This window comes from Acipenser ruthenus, chromosome 17 (genome assembly GCF_902713425.1).
Source record: "Acipenser ruthenus chromosome 17, fAciRut3.2 maternal haplotype, whole genome shotgun sequence".
Lineage (NCBI taxonomy): Eukaryota > Metazoa > Chordata > Actinopteri > Acipenseriformes > Acipenseridae > Acipenser > Acipenser ruthenus.
The window spans coordinates 30,282,813-30,303,395 of NC_081205.1; the positions used below are offsets into that span (position 1 = coordinate 30,282,813).

General features: G+C 35.9%; 1 protein-coding gene across 1 annotated transcript in view; it reads left to right on the forward strand.

Moving 5' to 3' along the window:
• Positions 1-18,514, forward strand: part of LOC131697986 (uncharacterized) — a 59,042-nt gene extending 40,528 nt beyond the window's left edge. The window contains exons 2-5 of the mRNA XM_058990355.1: positions 2,225-2,294; positions 3,676-3,784; positions 16,055-16,269; positions 18,319-18,514. Of these exons, the coding sequence (XP_058846338.1) occupies positions 2,225-2,294; positions 3,676-3,784; positions 16,055-16,269; positions 18,319-18,469 (545 nt within the window). The 3' untranslated portion in view covers positions 18,470-18,514. The remainder of the gene's footprint in view (positions 1-2,224; positions 2,295-3,675; positions 3,785-16,054; positions 16,270-18,318) is intronic.
• The last annotated feature ends 2,069 nt before the right edge of the window (positions 18,515-20,583 follow it).

A 20,583-nucleotide genomic window follows, 5' to 3' on the forward strand; every position in this document is an offset into this window, starting at 1 on the left:
ACACACACACACTTGCACACACACTGCAACACTTTGTAATGGTTAGTTCAAATGAACAGCCTCAAACAAATAATTAAAAAAAAAAAACACCAGATATCCTCTTGGGAACCATACATACCAAGAGCATTCCCAGAAATGAATGTTCCTGAATGACACCCTGCCCAAACATGATAGCAGGTGGGGTGGAGGAAGGGGGTAACCATTTTGTTTAAAGGTAGGCACATTGTATTGTACAGTATATTTGTGAGATCATGGAACTCACAACACAGAGGATATTATTCTTCAGTTTTTTAGTTGATGAGTTTAAAACCTTACTACCTGACCCAGCAGGCCTCTCCTCCTACCCATACATACCCACTGCCATACAATTCAGCATCCTTAAAAAACAACTCTGCTTGAAAAAGCTCCTGCTTGAATAACAAAAGAGTTCCTCTATACTTTAGAGGTAGTTTACAATTCAGCCACTTCAGCAGTTCCTGTACCCTGCAGAGGTAGTATTACACCATCACTAAATTCTACATTATAATAAGTAACAATGACCCACAAAGAAATTGACCTCAACACGTATCTTGCTTTTATGTTTAATAATAATAATAATTTTAAAAAAAACATGATCAACACTTTGAAAGAGCCGACTGATTAGTGGTTACAAGCCAGTTCATTGATATATTTTTAATTTCTGAAATATTGCTTCCTTTTAATTGATGTGCCAAAATGTATTCCGAGCTGGGTAAGTGTACTCGAGGTTGCCAGGGTTACCCAATTCAATCCACCCACAGATATTCCTGATCTACATAATTCCATCATATCACTCACTGCATTTCAAAGTGATGTTGATAAATGGCACCTTCAGCTGATAATATTTCTGCTTGGATGTAATAAATCTTATGTAAAGTGTTCTGAATTTCATACTCCAATGGCATAAAAAATAACCCGTCCTCCTATTGATACTCAAAGGGGTATATAATAACAGGAAAGTCATTGTTTTTTTTTTTTTTGGAGCATTGGAATCATTTCCTGTTTTAGCTATTGCTTCTGTGAAATCTCCAAAATGTACATTGTTTTTCCTGCAATGCTATTATCTTTGTATTATGCAGTTTCTATGTCACGAGTTATAAGGCACTGAAGGGAGGGGGGGGGGGGGGGGGGGGAACGTTTTTGACAGTATTTTAGTTTTATAAAGACATTTAAATGCTTCATCAGACCACGTGGACTCCATACCTGAAAACCAGACTTTACTGTTAATAAATACAATTATTATTATTATTATTATTATTATTATTATTATTATTATTATTAGTGGTAGTAGTCGTAGTCATAGTAGTAGTAATACTATTATTACAAAGTAAGCAATGCATGGTATGTCATATTTTCACTGATTTTGGCCAAGTTGGGGTTATACATTTAAATTACTGTACATTATATCAGATTTTCTGCAAACTGGTCTGAAGTTTTTTATTTGATATTTATTTGATGTTAGTTGGACAAACAATTTTTAAATTTGAAAGTACGACTCATTCTTAAATTCAGGTCTGCATAATGCTAGTGTGTGTTTGCATGTCTGTATTAATCCTTGTGGCAGTCAAATACCAGCATTTGCATTTAAAAAAAAAAAAATCCTTAGCGTTAATTTGACTTTAATATGTGAACAAGGCAAATGATCCTGAATGTGCAGGTATGTATGTATCTTGTATGAAACTAGAATAAAAAAAAGTGTATTTTTCACAAGTGACTGATTATATTTGTTTACTTATAATGTTTTATTTTCCATTATTAATGTTTTTAATAAGTAAGGAGTCAGGTGTAGTTGACAGTAATTAATGGGTTATTTTACCAGATCGTTATTGCGGCGCTGCCTCTCCCTAATAAAGCAGATAATTACTTGATGTTTGCTCTGAGACAGCTAAAGAACTCTGTATTGACTTTTTGACAGCCGATGCTCATTATAAAAGCAGACCTAATAGATTTTTAAATTGTACCTTTATATCCTTCTTATATTGTATTAGCTAATCACATTGTGTGTATTCATTTGTGCTTTGGAACTAGAAAGTTAATAAATCACAATAAACACCACATAAAAAATATAGCTACAGGGATATCTAAGAAGACATATGTAATTAATTTATATGCAACTTTAATCCATCCCTATAGTATTAAACACATGTATAATGATTTGTTTCCCTCTGTATTTTAACATCACATTTTTGTTGCTGTGCTATTCAAGACAGTGTGAAGATTCTACCAGCACCCATGTTTAGAGATGACACCATTCCTACCGAACTGGAAACTGTAACGTGAGTATCCGATCACACAGACTCAGATGATGTGACTAGAGGTGTCTCAGCAGGGTTAAGTGGCATGCTAAAGTAAAGGTCACTTATCAATGTCAATTTTAAATTAGAAAAAGTAGAAACCATACACATTAAAGTTCAGTGTCCCACAATCATTTTGAAAGTTAAAAAATAACAACAAATATATAACTTCTTCCGTAGTTTTGACTAATGAGCACACCGGTTTGTGATGGTGTCACAGGAAATTGGTAGACCGTGAAAAAAGTAGATATCGTCTTTGCTGTGCATGCGCGAATTTCTTAAATTAAAAGGAGGGCTCACACCAGTTGACTATCTGTGAATTTTAATTGTTAACACCCTGTATATGACCCCTTTTGTTTTAAATTGGTTACCATAAAATTATAAAATATTGCAAACTGTTTTAAACTTAATTTTTTTGTCAGAATTAATATTAAAAACTACAATTTACGTTAAAAAATGTATTCTGCTAATGTTTTTTTTTTTTTTTTCACGGTCTACCAATTTCCTGTTACACCGGAACTGTATTTTTTAAAAGGGAGTTACAGCTGTAGACTTCTCCTTTACCCTTAAAATGTGTTTACTTGCATCTGAAGGTGGTTCTAATTGACAGCCCTGTATAGCTTAGGGGGGAAAACTTTAGTTTGTGTTATAATTCTAATTATTACACATACTAATATGGCCAATCAGATCGCTGAAAATGAAATGAGAACCAATGAATTTTATCTAATAAATTATCCAATTAAAACTCGCCTTACATCTGCCATTCCCGCCAAATTTGTGGTGGTATATGGACTTGGCATTATGTAAAGTCTAGTGAAAGATGGATCAACATGGAACCTCCGAGACGAGCATCAACCGGGGATTTCAGAGCCTTAGAAGTCACTTTAATTCAGTGGTAACCCCACTGTAACTAATATGTATTTTAAACAAGTGTTGAAAGATCTGACATTGATTCTAATACTAGCTATAGTAACTCAATATTTTAGTGTAAAACTGAAATAAATATAATTAGGAAATAAAAAACAAAAACGATTGTGTACATGGTTAATACAAATTTGCAATTTTCCTTTCTCTTGATTTTTTAAAATCGTATTTCATGTCTGACAGTGATTGGCTGCTCTTGTAATTACGCTGCATGACTGCATGCTTGTGCTTGTGTGCTTGTGTGCGCATGTGTGAGTGTGCTGGTGTGCGTGTGGATGTGTGTGTGTTTGTGCGTGTGGATGTGTGTGTGTGTGTGCGTGTGTTTGTGTGTGTGTGTGTGTGTGTGTGCGTGTGTGCGTGTGCGTGTGTGCGTGCGTGTGTGTGTGCGTGTGTGTTTGTGCGTGTGAGTTGCTAATCTTCTGAAGCATTCTTGTTTCAGACCAAAATTTGAGAACATCATGACACACTGGGTGACAGAGCTTAACAAGATCCAGAAGCACAGTGGCGAGGCTCCTCTGTTTACTGAGAATCTGCTCTCAGCAGGAAAGGTATTGCACACTTTATTCCTGCTTGCAAATCCATAGCACTGGAGTAGGTATCTCTTCATACAAAGCATTCCTGACTCACTTTGGAAGCGACCTTCAGTTTCAACTACCAGGTACAGTAAAGATCCCCTCTTTCTACTGGGGAAGGCCTGGTTTACTCAAACAAAGACCACCAACATAAACACTTACTGCCGTATACCATGGTATTTGTAGTGCCACAAGTTTGTAAAAGCAAGGTCAAGCACAGGCATAAAACTTTTATAAGGATGAAACTTTTTTCATAATGGCAACTTAAAAGTTCTGATTCGACAAGTCATTAGTGATTCCTCTTAAAAATAAACCTCAGACATGGGCAGCTTGTTGTTGGTTATCAGAGGCCATTATATATTGATAGAGGAGGATTTATTGCAGAGAATATAGCCCAATCACTCTGGATCAGCTGGTAGTGGTGCCTGGAGGGAACAGGCATCACAGCTGTTAGTCTACTGTAATTTATCAGTAGGTGGAGCAGTGTGATCTATCAATTAGAGAACAAGCAATTCGACGCATTTGTTATTGGCAGCCTAATAGAGATAATGCTCTTTCCTGGACACAACAGGTATAATACAGGAAAACAGCAGTATAAAGTAAACAGAAAATACATGTTCATTAAAATATCATGACCACTGTCACAGGGAAATGTTAAACTGCAGGAAGAGAAGGACTGCAAGGCACCACAGTGTCTAGCTCATGCTGGTCTTTTAAGGGACACAGGCTGTTTGAAATGGAAGAGATTTTTATTTCCCTTTATTTAATTCAGTACATTAAATCATTGCAATATGCTACAGCGATGTCACGTGTCATGTCAAAAGTAATGCAAAAATAAACCACTAAAATATACATTTTGAGTGCAGAAAACAGATGTAGTATAAGGAAATGGGCCTGTGTACCCTTTTGCCAACAGAAGTTAATAAAAAAAGGGCTGGAAAATTGTGCAGGCTTGAAAGTGTTGTTTGAATACTAAAGTAAAAAGTAGTATTGGAATGCCTGGAGTTGTTGGGTCGTTGGTTTGTATACAAGGTGCAAAGTATATGGATGTCTTAGTATTCTATGTAATATACAATGGTGTTTTAGGTTGGGATGTGACCTTAGGCTGCTCAGTGGGTTAGGGTTAGGGTTGAAGCTGGGGTTGAGGTTAGATTAGAGTTAGGGTTATTGTTAGGGTTAGGGATTAGTTTTCTGTTTCAAGATAAAATCAGCTCTGTTATTGTGACCATTGTTGCTCAGTTCTTTGAGGTGATATACTAAGGTTTGACTGTATTTATGAAAAGCAGCATAAGTAACACCCTAAGTCCAAGAGTCCCACTTTACCACCACCTGTCGGTGGGAAGTAATCTTCATTTTCTTTCTAAAAATCCAACCAATTGTTATAAATCTAAATTGTATTGTTATGAATATAAATTTTGTTGAGGCTGCGTATCCAACTGTAAATCATTTTACGGAACTGCATCTGCAATAAATTAGGCTGGTTCAACAGAAATATAATTGTGTCACACATGGAATCATGTGATGAAAATGTTGGACTGTTAAATGTGATGACTTCAAAGCTGGTTTTAATTTCTAACATGTGGTAAAGCCATAATAGTGCTAATATATATATACATGCATTTTCTATCATGTGTTTGTTCAAAATGAGAATTATATACTATTTACATTTCTGCAATCCAACAATATATTACCACTGTGAAGTGCGGTGAAGGCATTGTTGTTACTGAGTGTTGTAAACCTTTTTATTATTATTATTATTATTATTATTATTATTATTATTATTATTATTATTATTATTATTATTATTGTAATAGATTTTCTTTTGGCAGTGGCACAACTTGCTAGTTATGCATCACAGATTGGGCCTCTGGGTATTAGAATGTTTGGAGAGCAAGAGGAAAGAAATTTCAACATTATATGAAATTAAATCACACAATTCAAATTCTGCATAAAAGTTTTAGTACAATGAAAATGTCACCCATAAATTATGAAGTCAAACTGAATTCCCTTTACAGTTTTAAATATGGAAATAAACTAAACTGATAGTCAAGTGGTTACACATATTTTACCAAGATGCTGTTCATATACAATTAAAATGACAGGCGTTTCCAAAGCGATCAGTTTTGAGAAATGTGCCCTCTATTTTCCTGTATTCATGTTTACTAACATCACATTTTTATGTTACTGTTGTGTCAGGCTGCTGTATAACAGTTTTCATTTCCACATTCCACATGCACTTGAAAACCTTGAATACTAAGTGGAAGGCTGTTGATTGACAGATGGATGGGAGATTTGCCTGTGAAACAGAAGCTGGGTGCAGGCTGGTTTGTTTAGCTTCTTTCAGATGTACTTTTTTTTAATATAAAGCTCAACGGTAAGTACAATTCTATGACTTGGAGAATCCTCAAGCAATCAGCTTCCCAATTCATTACTTCAAAGAATCAGACGCTACTTGCACTGTAAGTACCACTGCTTTAGCCAGTTAGGTGAAATCTCATGTTTAATAACACAACCAGCATTTCTGAATGAAGAATGTTTTGCACTGAGCCATGCAAAGAAATGGCTCAGTATGAAAAACCTATTTTCTCCCGGATATTATTTAACATTTTGCTTTATCTTGGCACCAGCCAAACTTCATGTTTTAATTCAATAGTTAGCATTTTTTTTTCATTAGCCCTGACAGGCAATATTTTAATACAGTAGGCTAAACCCAAGTGGGGAGAAATGGTATTCTGTAATTAAGTCTTACTTAAGTAAACGCATCAGAAACAAGTTGACAGAATGGGGATTTGTAGATTATTTAAATTTCTCCACCTCCTCCTCAGGTGAATGATGTTGACGGCCTTGACCCCAGTCTGGCTGCAGGGATTAATGTGGTATAATGATTTCTGAGGCTATCATTGCAGCAGGCATCATTAATTATCCTTATTGATTGCTGCTTTCAAAGATAAAGCATTCTGCTGACTGGAAAATACCCTCCCAGTGCAAGGTCAAGGCTAAAAAAAGGAACTTAAATAATCACATTAGCAAACAACAGACATGAAAATAACCTCTTCCCAAATTGTGTAATTAGGATCAAGTGGCAGAATTCATTTTTGTTTACAAGATGACAGAGTTCTACATGTCAAGTTGTTCCACCCCAAAATCCTTCAGTACATGATTATTGCATTATAGCAGGTAACTAGAAGAGCACATTAAAAGGAAGGATCAGTTTCCTTGAGTGTCTGCAACTTGCTAACCGGGCTGACTTACTCACCTAACAAAGTGAAAGGGTCTAGAGGGACCAATCTAAAAATACTAATGATATGATAAATGAAATGGGTTAGATGGAGGAAGTAATACTCAGTCTGGGGCCCGATTATATTTCCTGGGGCAGTATAATGGACTGTAGGGCATCACAAGGAAGTCATGGTTTGTATTTCCAGATTCTTACATCACCGTGTCTGTGCGCTTGCATCTCACAATTTGAAACCTGGCTAGGCTTGGCTGTGACGTTCCCTCGTTCGAACATCCCTACCAATTCCTTAACCTCTGTTGACATTGATGTATTTGTAAAAGTCGAAAGAGCGAGTGTGTTTTTAAACGTGTTAATTCTCCAGCATTGTTTAAACCCGTTCAAGGGCTTGTTGACTGTCTCACACTGATTACTGTACCGCTACTGCGTTATCAAAGTACTTTACATCCATGACCATTTTGCCAAAAAATATTGAAATGGTGTGGCTTTTATCATTAAAGTTTTGACGAATCAGATAGAAATTTAAACTGGAAGTTATTTAAAACCAGTTACCGGGTCCAGGTTAGAATAATTTCCTTTAACAGTAAAATGTAAAAAGTGTGTATCACTGTCACACCGAATTGACGTCTTTGTGTAAGACATAGATTAACATAATGGATAAACCACCAGGAGTGCACGCTTACAAAGCACCAACCATTGCGAGCGCTCTTACCTTTACAATCCAATTTGTTTCCTGTTTAAGTAATTGTAGCTATGGGTAGCTGTTCTCCAATGTCACATTTGCCATGTCTGTGCTATTACTTTTTATTTTCACATTGTAAGCTTCCTGTACATTGAATGGAAGTTCATATACAATCACAAGCCCTGCTAATTGTGCCATTTGAGTACTATGTACAGTACCTTTGCATTGTTTGTCATTCATCGCTAAATTAAGATCCTTGAAAACCTGCTGATATAATAGGGTGCACAGTGAAAAGACTATATTTATATCATGTGTATTTAGCATGCCTTGTCGGGTACTGTCAATAAAGATCTAATGTATAAAGTTAATGCCAGTCATAGATTGGAAATGTGTTTGACATCAATGTAATCTTTCCATTTCAAACTGGCCATTCAGGGAAGCCTTGGTTTTTGTTCTTCTCGCACTGTGATCTGTGATTGGCATGTTTTCATATGTGGATTGTGTTTTTCTCTGACATGCTCCTTTGTAGAAAGTATTGATATCAAGAGCTGAATAACAGCCATTTTGAAGTAAGGATGCCCTTTAAATAATAATAAGAACAATAAAAGCGATGCTGCTGTGAATCTGAACGCAGAAGGAAGTGCAATAGGTGTTAAACTGAGTTCAGGATATAGAATATCATATATTGGGATGTATATAACTGAAATACAGTGTGGGTCTCAGATGCCCCCAGCCTGTGCTGTGCTCTGCAGCATCCAGGGAAGGAATACAATCTCATCCTCACTATACTGTAGCACAGGAAACATTCCAAGGCCTGCAGTTGCTTTGAAACAGACTCACAGTTTGAAACTTCACATTGTCTGTATTGTATACATTGTGAAATTGCAAAGCAGATGCCTAAGGGCATGAGATCCAAACTATTTTAGATTTGGCAGGAGCTGCCAGGCATGCAGAAGTATTTCCTAAATGTGTGTGTGTGTGTATGTATGTGTATATATATACTGTATATATATATATATATATATATATAGCTTGTAAAAAAAACGATCTGATTGCTATCGTCCTAAAAAAAGGTGACACTTTCAATTTTGTCTCTACTTACTGTGTATTTATTTACATAGTAGTTACTTAGTAAATACATGTGTACTTAAACATAATTACAATGATATCATGCATAGTTACAATGTATTCATGTGTAAATATGTTTGCAAGATATATGTTGATTAAATGGTGCAAAAAATTTACACATTGAGTATATTGTAACTATGCATAATAACACTGTAATTATGATCCATATCCATTGGGTTCATTATATGATGTGCAAGTGAATCTGCCAAGGTTTGTGAAGGGGAATACATGGTTTGTATATTGTATTTTATACAAATAAAATATACATTATTTTTTCCAATGCAAATTGTGCACCACTTTCCTTAAATGCGATGAGATACATAATTGTTTTAAAACTAGTCATAAACAGCTGTTAATCTGTGGTCTCCTATTAGCAAGTCTTACTGGTATTGAACCTAGTCTGCACTGGAGCTATGCTCAGTAGATTTGGTTCATTATGCACATTTCAGATTGATGCTGATGTGCATGCTGGTGCTGGTGGTGCGCTCCTGCAGTTTTCATCCTCAATTCTTTTGACAAGGGTTGGCTCTGAAACAGACCAAGAAAGGTTGCAGATCTCCAAGTGTACAGTGGATAGATCCTCGTCATGGTGGACAAAGAAGGAGAGTGTCTCCTGAGAGACAGAGAAAACTCAGAACCTGCAGCGGACCTTCCTGAGGCAAACCAAACCCTTTCCCACTGACCCAGGAGAAGGCTTTGACAGGCTCTTGCTGTGAGGGAGCTTACAGCTTCTTCATTCCCAGGAGCCTCTGTCAGTGATTGTGTAGGCAGGGCCCCCAGAGTGGAGTTCAGGGGGAAATAACACGTCAAATAAAAAAAAAAGGATGCTTTTGCAGATTTTACTACATGAACAGAGGTCATAAAGAACAGACAGACGGACAGACTGAACTCCAAGCTTTCCAAGTGCTTCACGCTTTTTACAACTAGTGGTGTTACTAAACTGCAACGTTAATTTAAAACAATATTTAAGCTTCTTTCGTAGTTGTTTTTCAACATTAACAGTTTGATAAATGCTGGTACAATTAGATAAATGATGCACTAGAGTATTGGCAAATTGGTCACTGCCTTATATTGTAATATAATAATGAACAATTGTTTTTGGATGAAAGATGGCTTAATGTAATTGTACATGTAAAGGTTGTCTTTTCATTCCTTTGTGTTTTATTTTTGGTCAGCTTAAATTCTTGCCTTTAAAGTTGGAGTACACATCCCTCGGACAAGCACTTTAATACTGTGTGATGTCCTTTTTCCCTTTAGACGTTTCCTAATTTGATTTAAGCTAAGGTTAACAGAATTATGCACGGGCATTAAATAATCATCGTACCACTACATCTCTTGAATGTTCTAAAATTGTTTTAAGAAGCGTAGTTCCGGTTTGTCTTGTTTTAGAGTGCAGGTCACGTACTTGCACTTACTATATGAGGGATAAAAAAAAAAGTCTCTTGTATTGTATTGCAGAGAACCTGCCAGAACCCTGCTCGCCACAGGCCTTTTTTTGGCTGTTGTTATCTGTGGCTTTCTACTAATTGTTTTCAGTTTCTCATGCTTTAATCAGTTGTATCACTTTATGTTTCCATCAAACACTGCATTTATCTTATCATTGCCCTGACAACTGCCTATTAGCAGAGCTGGCTGTGCAGGCCAGCGAGTATTTTGTAGTGCTGACACTGTGACAGTGTCAGGCGGCTGCGACTCGCATGATAGTTACAGCACGCAATAGAGCTGTCAGCCTGCTACAATTGTCCGACAGTCTCCCAGCTACATATTTCATATGCTTTTGAAAAAGCTGAACCTGACAAATGTATATATTTTTTTTTTTCCTGTTTGTCTTTGAACTGCTATTGTAACCAAGCAAAACTGGGAAATACATAACTGTACAATAGCCATAGGGTTGTTAAATCAGCAGCCAGTGAACATTTCGAAGTGGAGTGGACTCCACTGGCTCGTGACGGGATTATTTTTGACAAGTTTAACAAGCTAATTGAAAGCTTTCTGCCACAAAACAGGCGTTTAGATTGCATGTGAATATGACGTCTCCTTTCATTTCCTGTTGAGATTTGTGGTTGTGTGTGACAGATTGTTTGACAGAATGTAACCCATTATAAAGGCGGCATTATTAAAGGATTTTTTTATGCACATAAATAGCACTACAGTATATCCTCAATTTGGTGTTTGTGTGACCAAGTCTCCATTTATTACAATGAACATTGACTTGCGTGTGCTTTGCAAACAAACTACAGCAAGTCCCATTATTATTATAATGTATCACAAAACATGTCTTTGTGTTCTCCCTGTCACTTTTACTGGCAACTACAGCATTTCCAATTCTATGATTAATAAAACACTTCAAAATGTTAAGTGATACCAACAAAAGTAGGTTTATGCAAATAAATGTTTTAACCAAACAGTCTTCTTTCCATCCTTTTGGGAAGTTGCTGTCTTATCCATCTTGACTGAAACTGCTGTACCCTTGAGCTGCTGTACCCTTGAGCAAGGTACTTTACCTAGATTGCTCCAGTAAAAACCCCACTGTATAAATGGGTAATTGTATGTAAAAATACTGTGATATCTTGTAACAATTGTAAGTCGCCCTGGATAAGGGTGTCTGCTAAGAAATAAATAATAATAATAATAATAATAATAAACTGACTTGCAACCAAGAGATATAGCTTCTGCACATTACAGAATACATGTCACAGATTAATTTGCATAACACAATAATCAGTGAGGATCCACTGCCTTTTTTTTTTTTTTATTTCACGACTAGAAAGAGGCATTTATTTAATTTTTATCTCCCAGTCTCTGCTTCTGTTTCCCAGCTAAATCAATATTATTTTAGCTGTGCAATGTGGTTATTGTGACACCTGAGGTCCATCAGTCCCTATGATTCTCTAATTATTCCGGCCACACCGCTGCACTGCAGTAATTCATTATGAGAAGAGAGCAGCCTTATCTTGTCATGGCTTTCACGTCGTTAGCGTCAGTGCATTAGCGACCAAACCTAAACTGAGCAGCCAACTGATTAGAGCTGTGGCACAGAAAGGGATGAGTGATGTTTGAAATATTGAAATCATTGTGTTAATAATATCCATCAGAATATGGGTGTGGAAGTCAGCAGAAACTAATGGATACGTTCAGAATACTTCTAATCAGACACAGTCTGATTGCTAATTGTCTTTGATGTACCTAAATATATACATTTATAACCTGAAGACTTCAAAACAGAATTATTTTATACAGATACAGTATACACTCATTTTGACCAGCCCTAACACCATGCTTGTCAGCTGAATCAAATTGCCAATAACTCCATCTTTTTAACGGACTGTTAATTAAATACTGTCAGTGTTAGGGATATCAGTGTCTTATCCTGACTTTGATTTAACAAGGGGAATACTTTTTTTCTTTCAGTGAGGAAGAATTTATTTCATTATTTTTAAAAAAAAGAGAGTGAGGTAAAGGATGACATTTTGTATTTTCTTACAGTTGAAATTCTAACACTTTTCAATAAGTGTAGACTAAAAAATGACATTCTCCTGCTATTGATTTTTATTTAATGGTAAATGGCAGGGTAACAAACAGCCTGTGCACAGATTTCAGTGTAAACGCTTATCCGATAAGCACAGTTAAAGAAGTTCCATGACTTGATATTTCTTCAGCCCTGCGGAAGAAAAATCAATGCTAATTTAATTGGAGGCCACAGAACAAATTTCGCCTTCATTGTTCCTTGTAAACTAAATCAAGGTCCATAGATACAAACACACTCTGCAAACGACTTTCCTGTCATCCCTCTTAATAGTCAAAATACTACCGTGAAGCAAATCGCATGATGAATGCATAGGCTTTTAAACAAATAAAAAGTGTGATTGTACAATCTGAGATATAAAATGGGTTTGCTTGCTATTAGATTAACCTCATATAGCAGTGAAAGAAGAATGGAAAAAGTGATGTGGTCTGGGAAAGGTTTTTTTTTTTTGTCAGATTATTTTTAATTCAGAATGTGGTTGCGTTATCCCTTTTGAGGGTTTCAGTTGTGCTTAACCTTTAGACATTTTGAAGAGTAATTGCAGTTTCATCTTATTTTATTGATGTAAGCAATGGCAGGTTTAAATAATGCCAACATTTGAATATTGTAATTTAAAATGGACTCCCTTGCACTTCCTGTACTTTCACAGACTACATAAAACAGTTTTTCAACTACGGATTTAAGCATACCAGGGAGAGCTCTATCTGAATAACTGTAAACATCGACCGTAATAGAGCCACTAGATTTATAAGTTAAATAGCATAGCATAGAGTAGCATGTTATTTCATTTTAATTTTTTTCTCATGCCCCTTTCTCCATTGATGTTTTTTAATCATCGGGCAGCGTTTGTCCTGGGCTGCCAAGAAATTGGATTTGCCCCAGTCCGGTAATCTATTATTAATTGTCTGTGTGCTGTCTTATCACTTCAATGCTCAGGGACTAAAATTAGGCAGCAGCAAAGTGAGACTGTTTGTACGGCATCGCTAGCAGCGCAATACTTTGCAAGCTGAACAAGGCTGTGGAAGTTGTCTTCTGTCAGGTACGAACGATCAGCAGTGGCTCAGTTAACCACATCTGGAGGTCTCTAGATAGACACTAGATGAAAAAGAGTGCATTTTCCATGAACCAACAACAGTTCCATCATAATAAACTGGGTATATATATATACATTTATATCGATTTTATTATATATATATATATAATCCTCAATTTCCTAACTAAGTAGCGGTAATACAGTACTCAAGTTCAGATACAGCACATACCTCAGATTAATTAATTACTGTAAATTCTGTAACTTGTTTTTGTATGTCTTAGTCTGTATCTGAGACACTTTGATTATGTTCAATGCAAAGAAAAGGTAACACATTAGTTTAAGGATGTAAATATATTATAAAGAATGTCATAAACAATATTAAACAGTGAAAAAGCAGTCCTATTGTAAATGAATGTAAGTAAAGGAAATAAAGGAGAACTAATATCGGCCACACGGCTTTATTTTCTGTTTGTTGTTTTAATATTTCTGTTCTGCAGCATATCTTGGATAAATGTGAATGACTACTGCTTCTATTCCAGTTCATGCAGTCATGGCACAAACCTCTTTCAGCTTCTGGATACTGTTCTGATTTCTCACGGACTGTGCTAGTTTTGTTTAAATCATTATTTGACAGGCTCATCACAAGCAGCAGGTGACGCACATCCTTTTGTTTTAACAAGGTACCATCGGAGTACTTATGGACGTTATTTTAGGCACAGGCCTTTGAGAAAACACAGACCTCAGTTCGTTCACTTGTTACAGTCATCATCACACAAAACGTTGAGGCTGACAGGATAGGAAATACTTTTTTTAATGTCTTTTGGGTTATTTTTTCCTTTCGCAGTCCAGGCTGCCCCTTATTACCACTGCCTCTCTCGCAGTCATGTTACATCACAGATGGCCACGAAAAGAAAGCAATGATAATTCCACTCTAATTTCCTCCAAGCTTGACTGGGCTACATAAATGTTGGTTGAAGACTTGCTAAATTAAATAAAACAGGTGGAGGAACCCCTCACTTACATCACTGCATAGGAATTGAATAGATTTCCCACAATACTCACTGCAAGCAGTTTTATTTCATACGGGACAGATTTAAAAAAAAAGATGAAGAAAATAATGTTGTTTCAAAACCTCTTTTTTTCTTATAACTGTAAAATCCTGCATTCGCTAGAGCTGAGTGAGAAGAATATCCAATAAAAATTGATGGGTCATGATGCCGACCCAGAACAAATAAATGAATGCTGCTTTTGCTAATTAACCGTGGTGTAGCCACACAGCTGTCTGATTCAGTCAATAGTGTTCTTGATGAAATGAACTACTTCTTTAAGAAGGCTGAAAATGCTGGCGATGACGACAGCAACAGTGCATCGACTACCACTGTGTAAAGAAATTAGATACATGCATTACCTATTATATGTGTTACTAGAAGTTCAGTATACAAATGAAATGTGAATTTGTATAATAATTATTGTTTAAGAAAATCTATATTTTATTGGTATTCGGACTACACCACTGCTAATTAATATCCAGTAGTCTATCAGAATGCAACAGTGGGATTCTTACTTGCCCTGGGCTTGTTCTCTTAATGCATGCCAGGTGCACCACTTAGCAATTAAATGCATAGCATGAGAGTATTTGTCTGAATGGGCTGGATGTGAAACTGTGTCTTACTCTCAGGTGACTTTGAAGCAAGTCAAAAACTACTGACTGCATCAACTGGGCCCTCTTGTAAACAAGATGCTACACCACAATATACTTTACCTTGTCAGTAACATATTAAAGTAAATGGAGAAGATATGTACATTTTCTGGAAGGGAGAATTAAGGTATGCCACAGTTTATATAAATAAAATGAATAAGTGTTAATTTCATAGCATCAGAAACACTCCTTTTGCCCTTTCGCTGTGTCCTTTTTCCAATGACTGTCTTTTTTGGCTTGTGCTTTGAATTGGTTCTGTTCCAGGTACTAGCAGGAATGTAAATATGGAATGAATCAACTTTTTCCACTTTTTTTTTTCCAAGCAGTCCTTTTATGAAGAACAGATTTTCCATAAAGGAAATGAAAATGTCCGTAAAATTCAGACACCACGGTGTAGCTGAGAACAGCATATTGCAGCCCTATGGAGGTCTTTATAAAAATAAAAAAATAAAAAAAACTGTAATGCAGATCAAACTGCTACATGTTCTGTAAATATTTACAAATATGTTACAATTGTAAGAACCTCTCACTTCGTTGCAAGATATAAAATAGAGCCACACATTTTGGTTTCACTATGTTGAAAATCTGTCTATCTGTCTTTCAAACATGAGTGACATTTTGAAAAACAAATAAACTGAAAGCAAAGTGGACTGCCCCCTAAGAGGGTCATACAAAGTATAGCTCTTGGACCACAGTGAATTAAACTACAGTGCCAAGTATAAACAACCTGCCACTGATGATGTAAACATCCATTAACATGGCATATTTTTCAACGTACAAGCAAACAAGCACTTCACCCGTGTTCATCTCCTCTCTGAGTATTTCACCCTTATTAATAACACATTCAAGCAGAGGAGTACTGTATTTTACCCCACAGCAGAGGGTTTCGAAATTCCTGGATAGTGCCATATGCTTTCACCCATTTCCTTTCTTTTCTCCCCAGGATGAACAGCTGTCAGGTCAGCCCTTACTTAGGAGCCCAAAGCCATTGAAAGCAAGGACAACTTCACCTGAAGGGCAGCTTTTCTACAGACCAGAGAGATCACACAGATACCTCCAGGCCAGTATGCTTGAATCAACTGCTTATGAGCTCACTGAAATTGCCAGACCACGGAGTGTTACTCTGGAGCCCCAACTGGGAAGACCTACCAGATCTAGGTACTGTACTGTACTGTCTACAACATAGATGAGGGTAGATGTATGCTGGGCTGGATTACTGTAGTGATTATACAACACAATTACACAATTAGGCACATATACATATTGTCCTATTAATATTGTTAATCATCATTTTAATCTGATGTACACACTTGAACTGAAGTTTCCTCAAAAAAGGGATACATTTTAATTTAGAAATAAGTTTAAGCACCTTTAACAGAGATCCTTTAAGTAAACATGATAAAAACAAACTGGTCTTGTAAGAATCTCCAACACGAGTGCCCATTGGCGCTGTGAGATATAAAGGGTTAATCCTTTACGAGGTGTGCTGGCACTAGTGCAATGACTAGTACACCTGTCCCTTTATACCGTAGGAGTATGTAACTGTGTAAAATGAGTTCCATATGAATAATAAAAACGTGTCTTTGTAATGTTTAATCATCATCATTGCTGTAAGTAAGCTGGCCCATGGTATATGCGTTCATCTTTTATGCTATACCCATGGTAATGACTGGCTGTAGTTTTATGCTTTTTATATTTTGCATTATACTCTCAGAGATTTTTGCTGATTTCATGCTAAATGTCAAATCCCTGACATGTGACTTGGAGGAATCTTTATGCTAAGTCTCTTACCTTTACTATTCAGATTTTTTTTTTTTTCCTTACAGAAAGAGGAGTATCTCTTAACCATGGAATTAACCCAACCTCCTTCACTGCCTTGGGCCCTTGATTTAATCCCTCGTTATTTTATACATAAACACACAGACAAAAGAATTTTGGGATTATCTGTTAATGCATTTACAATGAGTGGCCTTAACTTCTATTCAAATTAACGTTTGAAACAATGAATAAATAATCAAATCAGTATTTATTTTTTTTGTTCAAATTAATCAGTCACCATTTGTACTGCCTCAAAACTATATTTTTTGTTATTTGCAATGTAATTTATGCATCACACATACTGATATTAATATTAAAGTGAGACAATTGCACGTGAACTGTATTATTATTATTATTTATTTCTTAGCAGACGCCCGTATCCAGGGCGACTTACAATTGTTAAAAGATACCACATTATTTTTACATACAATTACCCATTTATATAGTTGGGTTTTTACTGGAGCAATCTAGGTAAAGTACCTTGCTCAAGGGAACAGCAGCAGTGTCCCCCACCTGGGATTGAACCCACAACCCTCCGGTCAAGAGTCCAGAGCCCTAACCACTACTCCACACTGCTGCTATAATCGTCTAGAATCTATACAGTATATACACTATGATGATGATATTATCATCTTTGTGAAAATTATTTCACTACAGAAATGTCTGTATGCATATTTTTTTCACCAGAATATGTGTACAAGTACTGCCAGGATGGTGTACAGTATCTTTTATAATTAGACAGCATTCAAATATATAACCTCAGCTGTTTATTACCTCAACTGGATTCAACCGCCTGTATGCCGTTAATTGGCAGTTAAGGACAGACACAGAGGTCATTAACGGTACTATGAACCAAAGCACATGTTTTCTGAAAACAGAAAAACAAAACAAAACAAAACAAAAAAACACTATGACTTCTGATTCATTTTCATTTCCATTATTAAGCAAACACAAAGTTTCTTTGATACAGGATTTAAATGCAGAATGTCTTTATATAACATTACACCAAAGGTCTCGTAAAAGTGTGGTGTAAAGCCAGCTTTAGTATTAATACACAATATAATGGATACCTAAAGTGTTTATAACATGTTATTCAGTGACAGGGGTGGGTGCAGAGATGCAGCTTGAAAAGCAGCATGAAAATACAAACAATGACACAGACTTGGGACTGACTATAGCTTTTTCAGTTTTTATGAACATGTTGGGATGATTTCTATATCTTCATGAAATTGTCTCATAGAAGAAAAAATATAAATTCCAGTAAATCAGTTCCCTAACATGTGACAAATAATGCCTATTCTGCTTGAAGATTATTTTTGTTTATTTTTTCAGTTATTCACTTGTCTTGCTATTGTATTGTAAACTTCAGTTTTGTATTTTGTTTTTCAGTCTCATAAGAGCAAGACAGCTGGCGTTATCAGCACCAGGTCACCGCCATCTAAGAGAAAAACTTAAATGTGAGGGTTTTTTTTTTTTACTTTTTAAAACACATAATTGTATTGTCAAAAATGCATATTGTTTCTGTTCTTCAACTAAATAACTTGCTGTTTTTGCTAAAACTGTGGTTTAATTTTGGCTAAATATGGGGGGGTCTGTGATAAAATATTTGTTATTTCTATATTCATTTTTGTATATTTTGAATTTAAGCATTTTATAAAGCAACTGAAAGTATTTCACTTTTTTTAAATAAACGATAATGGGGGGGAAAAACAACAACTTTCCCCTAACAATTGATTTGCTCTGCAAGGGATCACTTAAATCCAAGATAACCTGACAGTCGTTCTCTTAAGTAATCATTAAACACAATGCATTTGAAGGTGGTTTTGTAGTGGATAATCAGTGTAAATGTGCATCGTTGATTGAGGGATTAGCACCAGATACCAGATCTGGAGGGAATAGTTCAGCTGTATTTCCTCTGCCCGTACACGAGCCACAAGTGTGGTCAGAGGTTTAGAAAGGTCTGTGTGGAATCAGCGAGCTGTGTCAATATGTGGGGAACTACTTTAGAGGGAAGTGGAGGGGAACACTGTCCCCTACTCCAGTGGCAACACTTGCTACCCCCCCCCCCCCCCCGTGTTCAAATATTGCACGTATCAAGAAACTCTAAAACAAGAACTACATTACCCCCATGCATCACCCCACTTAGACCCCCTTGCTTTTTAAATATTTCGATATCCCTGTATTTTGGTATCTCTGCACATATGTCAATTATACTTGGTTACATACAGTCATTCTGCATTGGTTTTAAGTCAATAATATTTGCGCTCTTGCTCATTAAGGTCTTTTGCATGCAAGTGTTAATTCTAGCTTGAAATGTAAATGCTGATTCAGTGTATTTAACAAATCCAGTACTGTACATATTTCATATTAAATTTGTATTTTTTGTAATGTTTATTTAAAAGGACGGCAAAGTAAAATATGACTTTACTAAGTTTCGCGTTTGTTGTATTTTAATGCTGCCTAATTACATTGCTTGATAGTTTTTATGTGTTTTCTCAAACCCTTTTGATTGTAATTGGTACAAAAATGTATGCAGTCAAGTTGAGGAGCCCTATAAGCTAGTATTGTAGCTCTGCAGCGCCATCTACTGGTAAACAATATAGTCACACCTACTGATTTAAAGCTGTAAGGCACGTATGTCTTATGGAACATATTCCATACACTTTTTAGTGTTCATTTTAATTGTTTTAGACTGTACTTTAGAGACACCAAAATAAACATTATATAAACACTAACATGTGTTTCTAATCTGTTTTGTGTTGTTCTTAAACGCTTGATTTACAGTGTCTGCATTTCAGTATATTAACTATGCACTGGTTCCTTGTCTTTGTTTAGTATTTGGACAACAGTGTGGCAGAGTTAATGATGGCAAACCTCTTTGAGTGCTGTTGCGGCTGCAATAATAAAACATAAAAATGAAAAGGTTCATTAAAAAAAAGCAGTTCAATTTTTTTTTTTTTTTTCACTAGTTCGATGGTTAGCTATTAAGCACTACAAACTGTATAGGATTTATTCTGTGCTTATGGGGACCTGTCACACAATTATTGCTTTAAGCAACAGCTGGTTTGATGTTTCATTCAGATAATGTATTGTGGTCCTCAAATGCAACATTGTTATACATTATTTCATATAGAGGTTTATAGGGCGAGCTTAGTTTTTACTACAAACCCCATTCTCTATGCTTTAATATCCAGCTTGCACTCACCAGGGTAGTCAACCAACTTTTATATTTGGCTGATGGGACAGCGAGATTCGAGATACAGCATTAATTTCCTTATCTCTTGTTGGTTTTACTGACATTGTTACTGGTTATTGGTTTGTGTTCAGAATCTTTTCAATCTTCAATTATTTTTTTGTGTTAATTCATGATATGCAAATATTTCAAATAGAAAGCTTTAAATAAACCTCGGCCACATGGGCAGCTAGAAGCAGGGAGAGCATTGCAGTGAGATTAAACTGCAACACAATGAAGTGATAAGTTATCAGGAAGCTGTAACTCATTTTCATCATAGTGTTGTTGTTTTTTTTTTTTAATTCAGTATATTCCAAAATTAAAGCATAAGCATTAATGGTAACTTGTGTATTTTTTTTTTTTTTTAAGTAAAGATAAAAAGATAAAAAAAATGGATCCTAAAATCTTTGTAGCACTTTTAT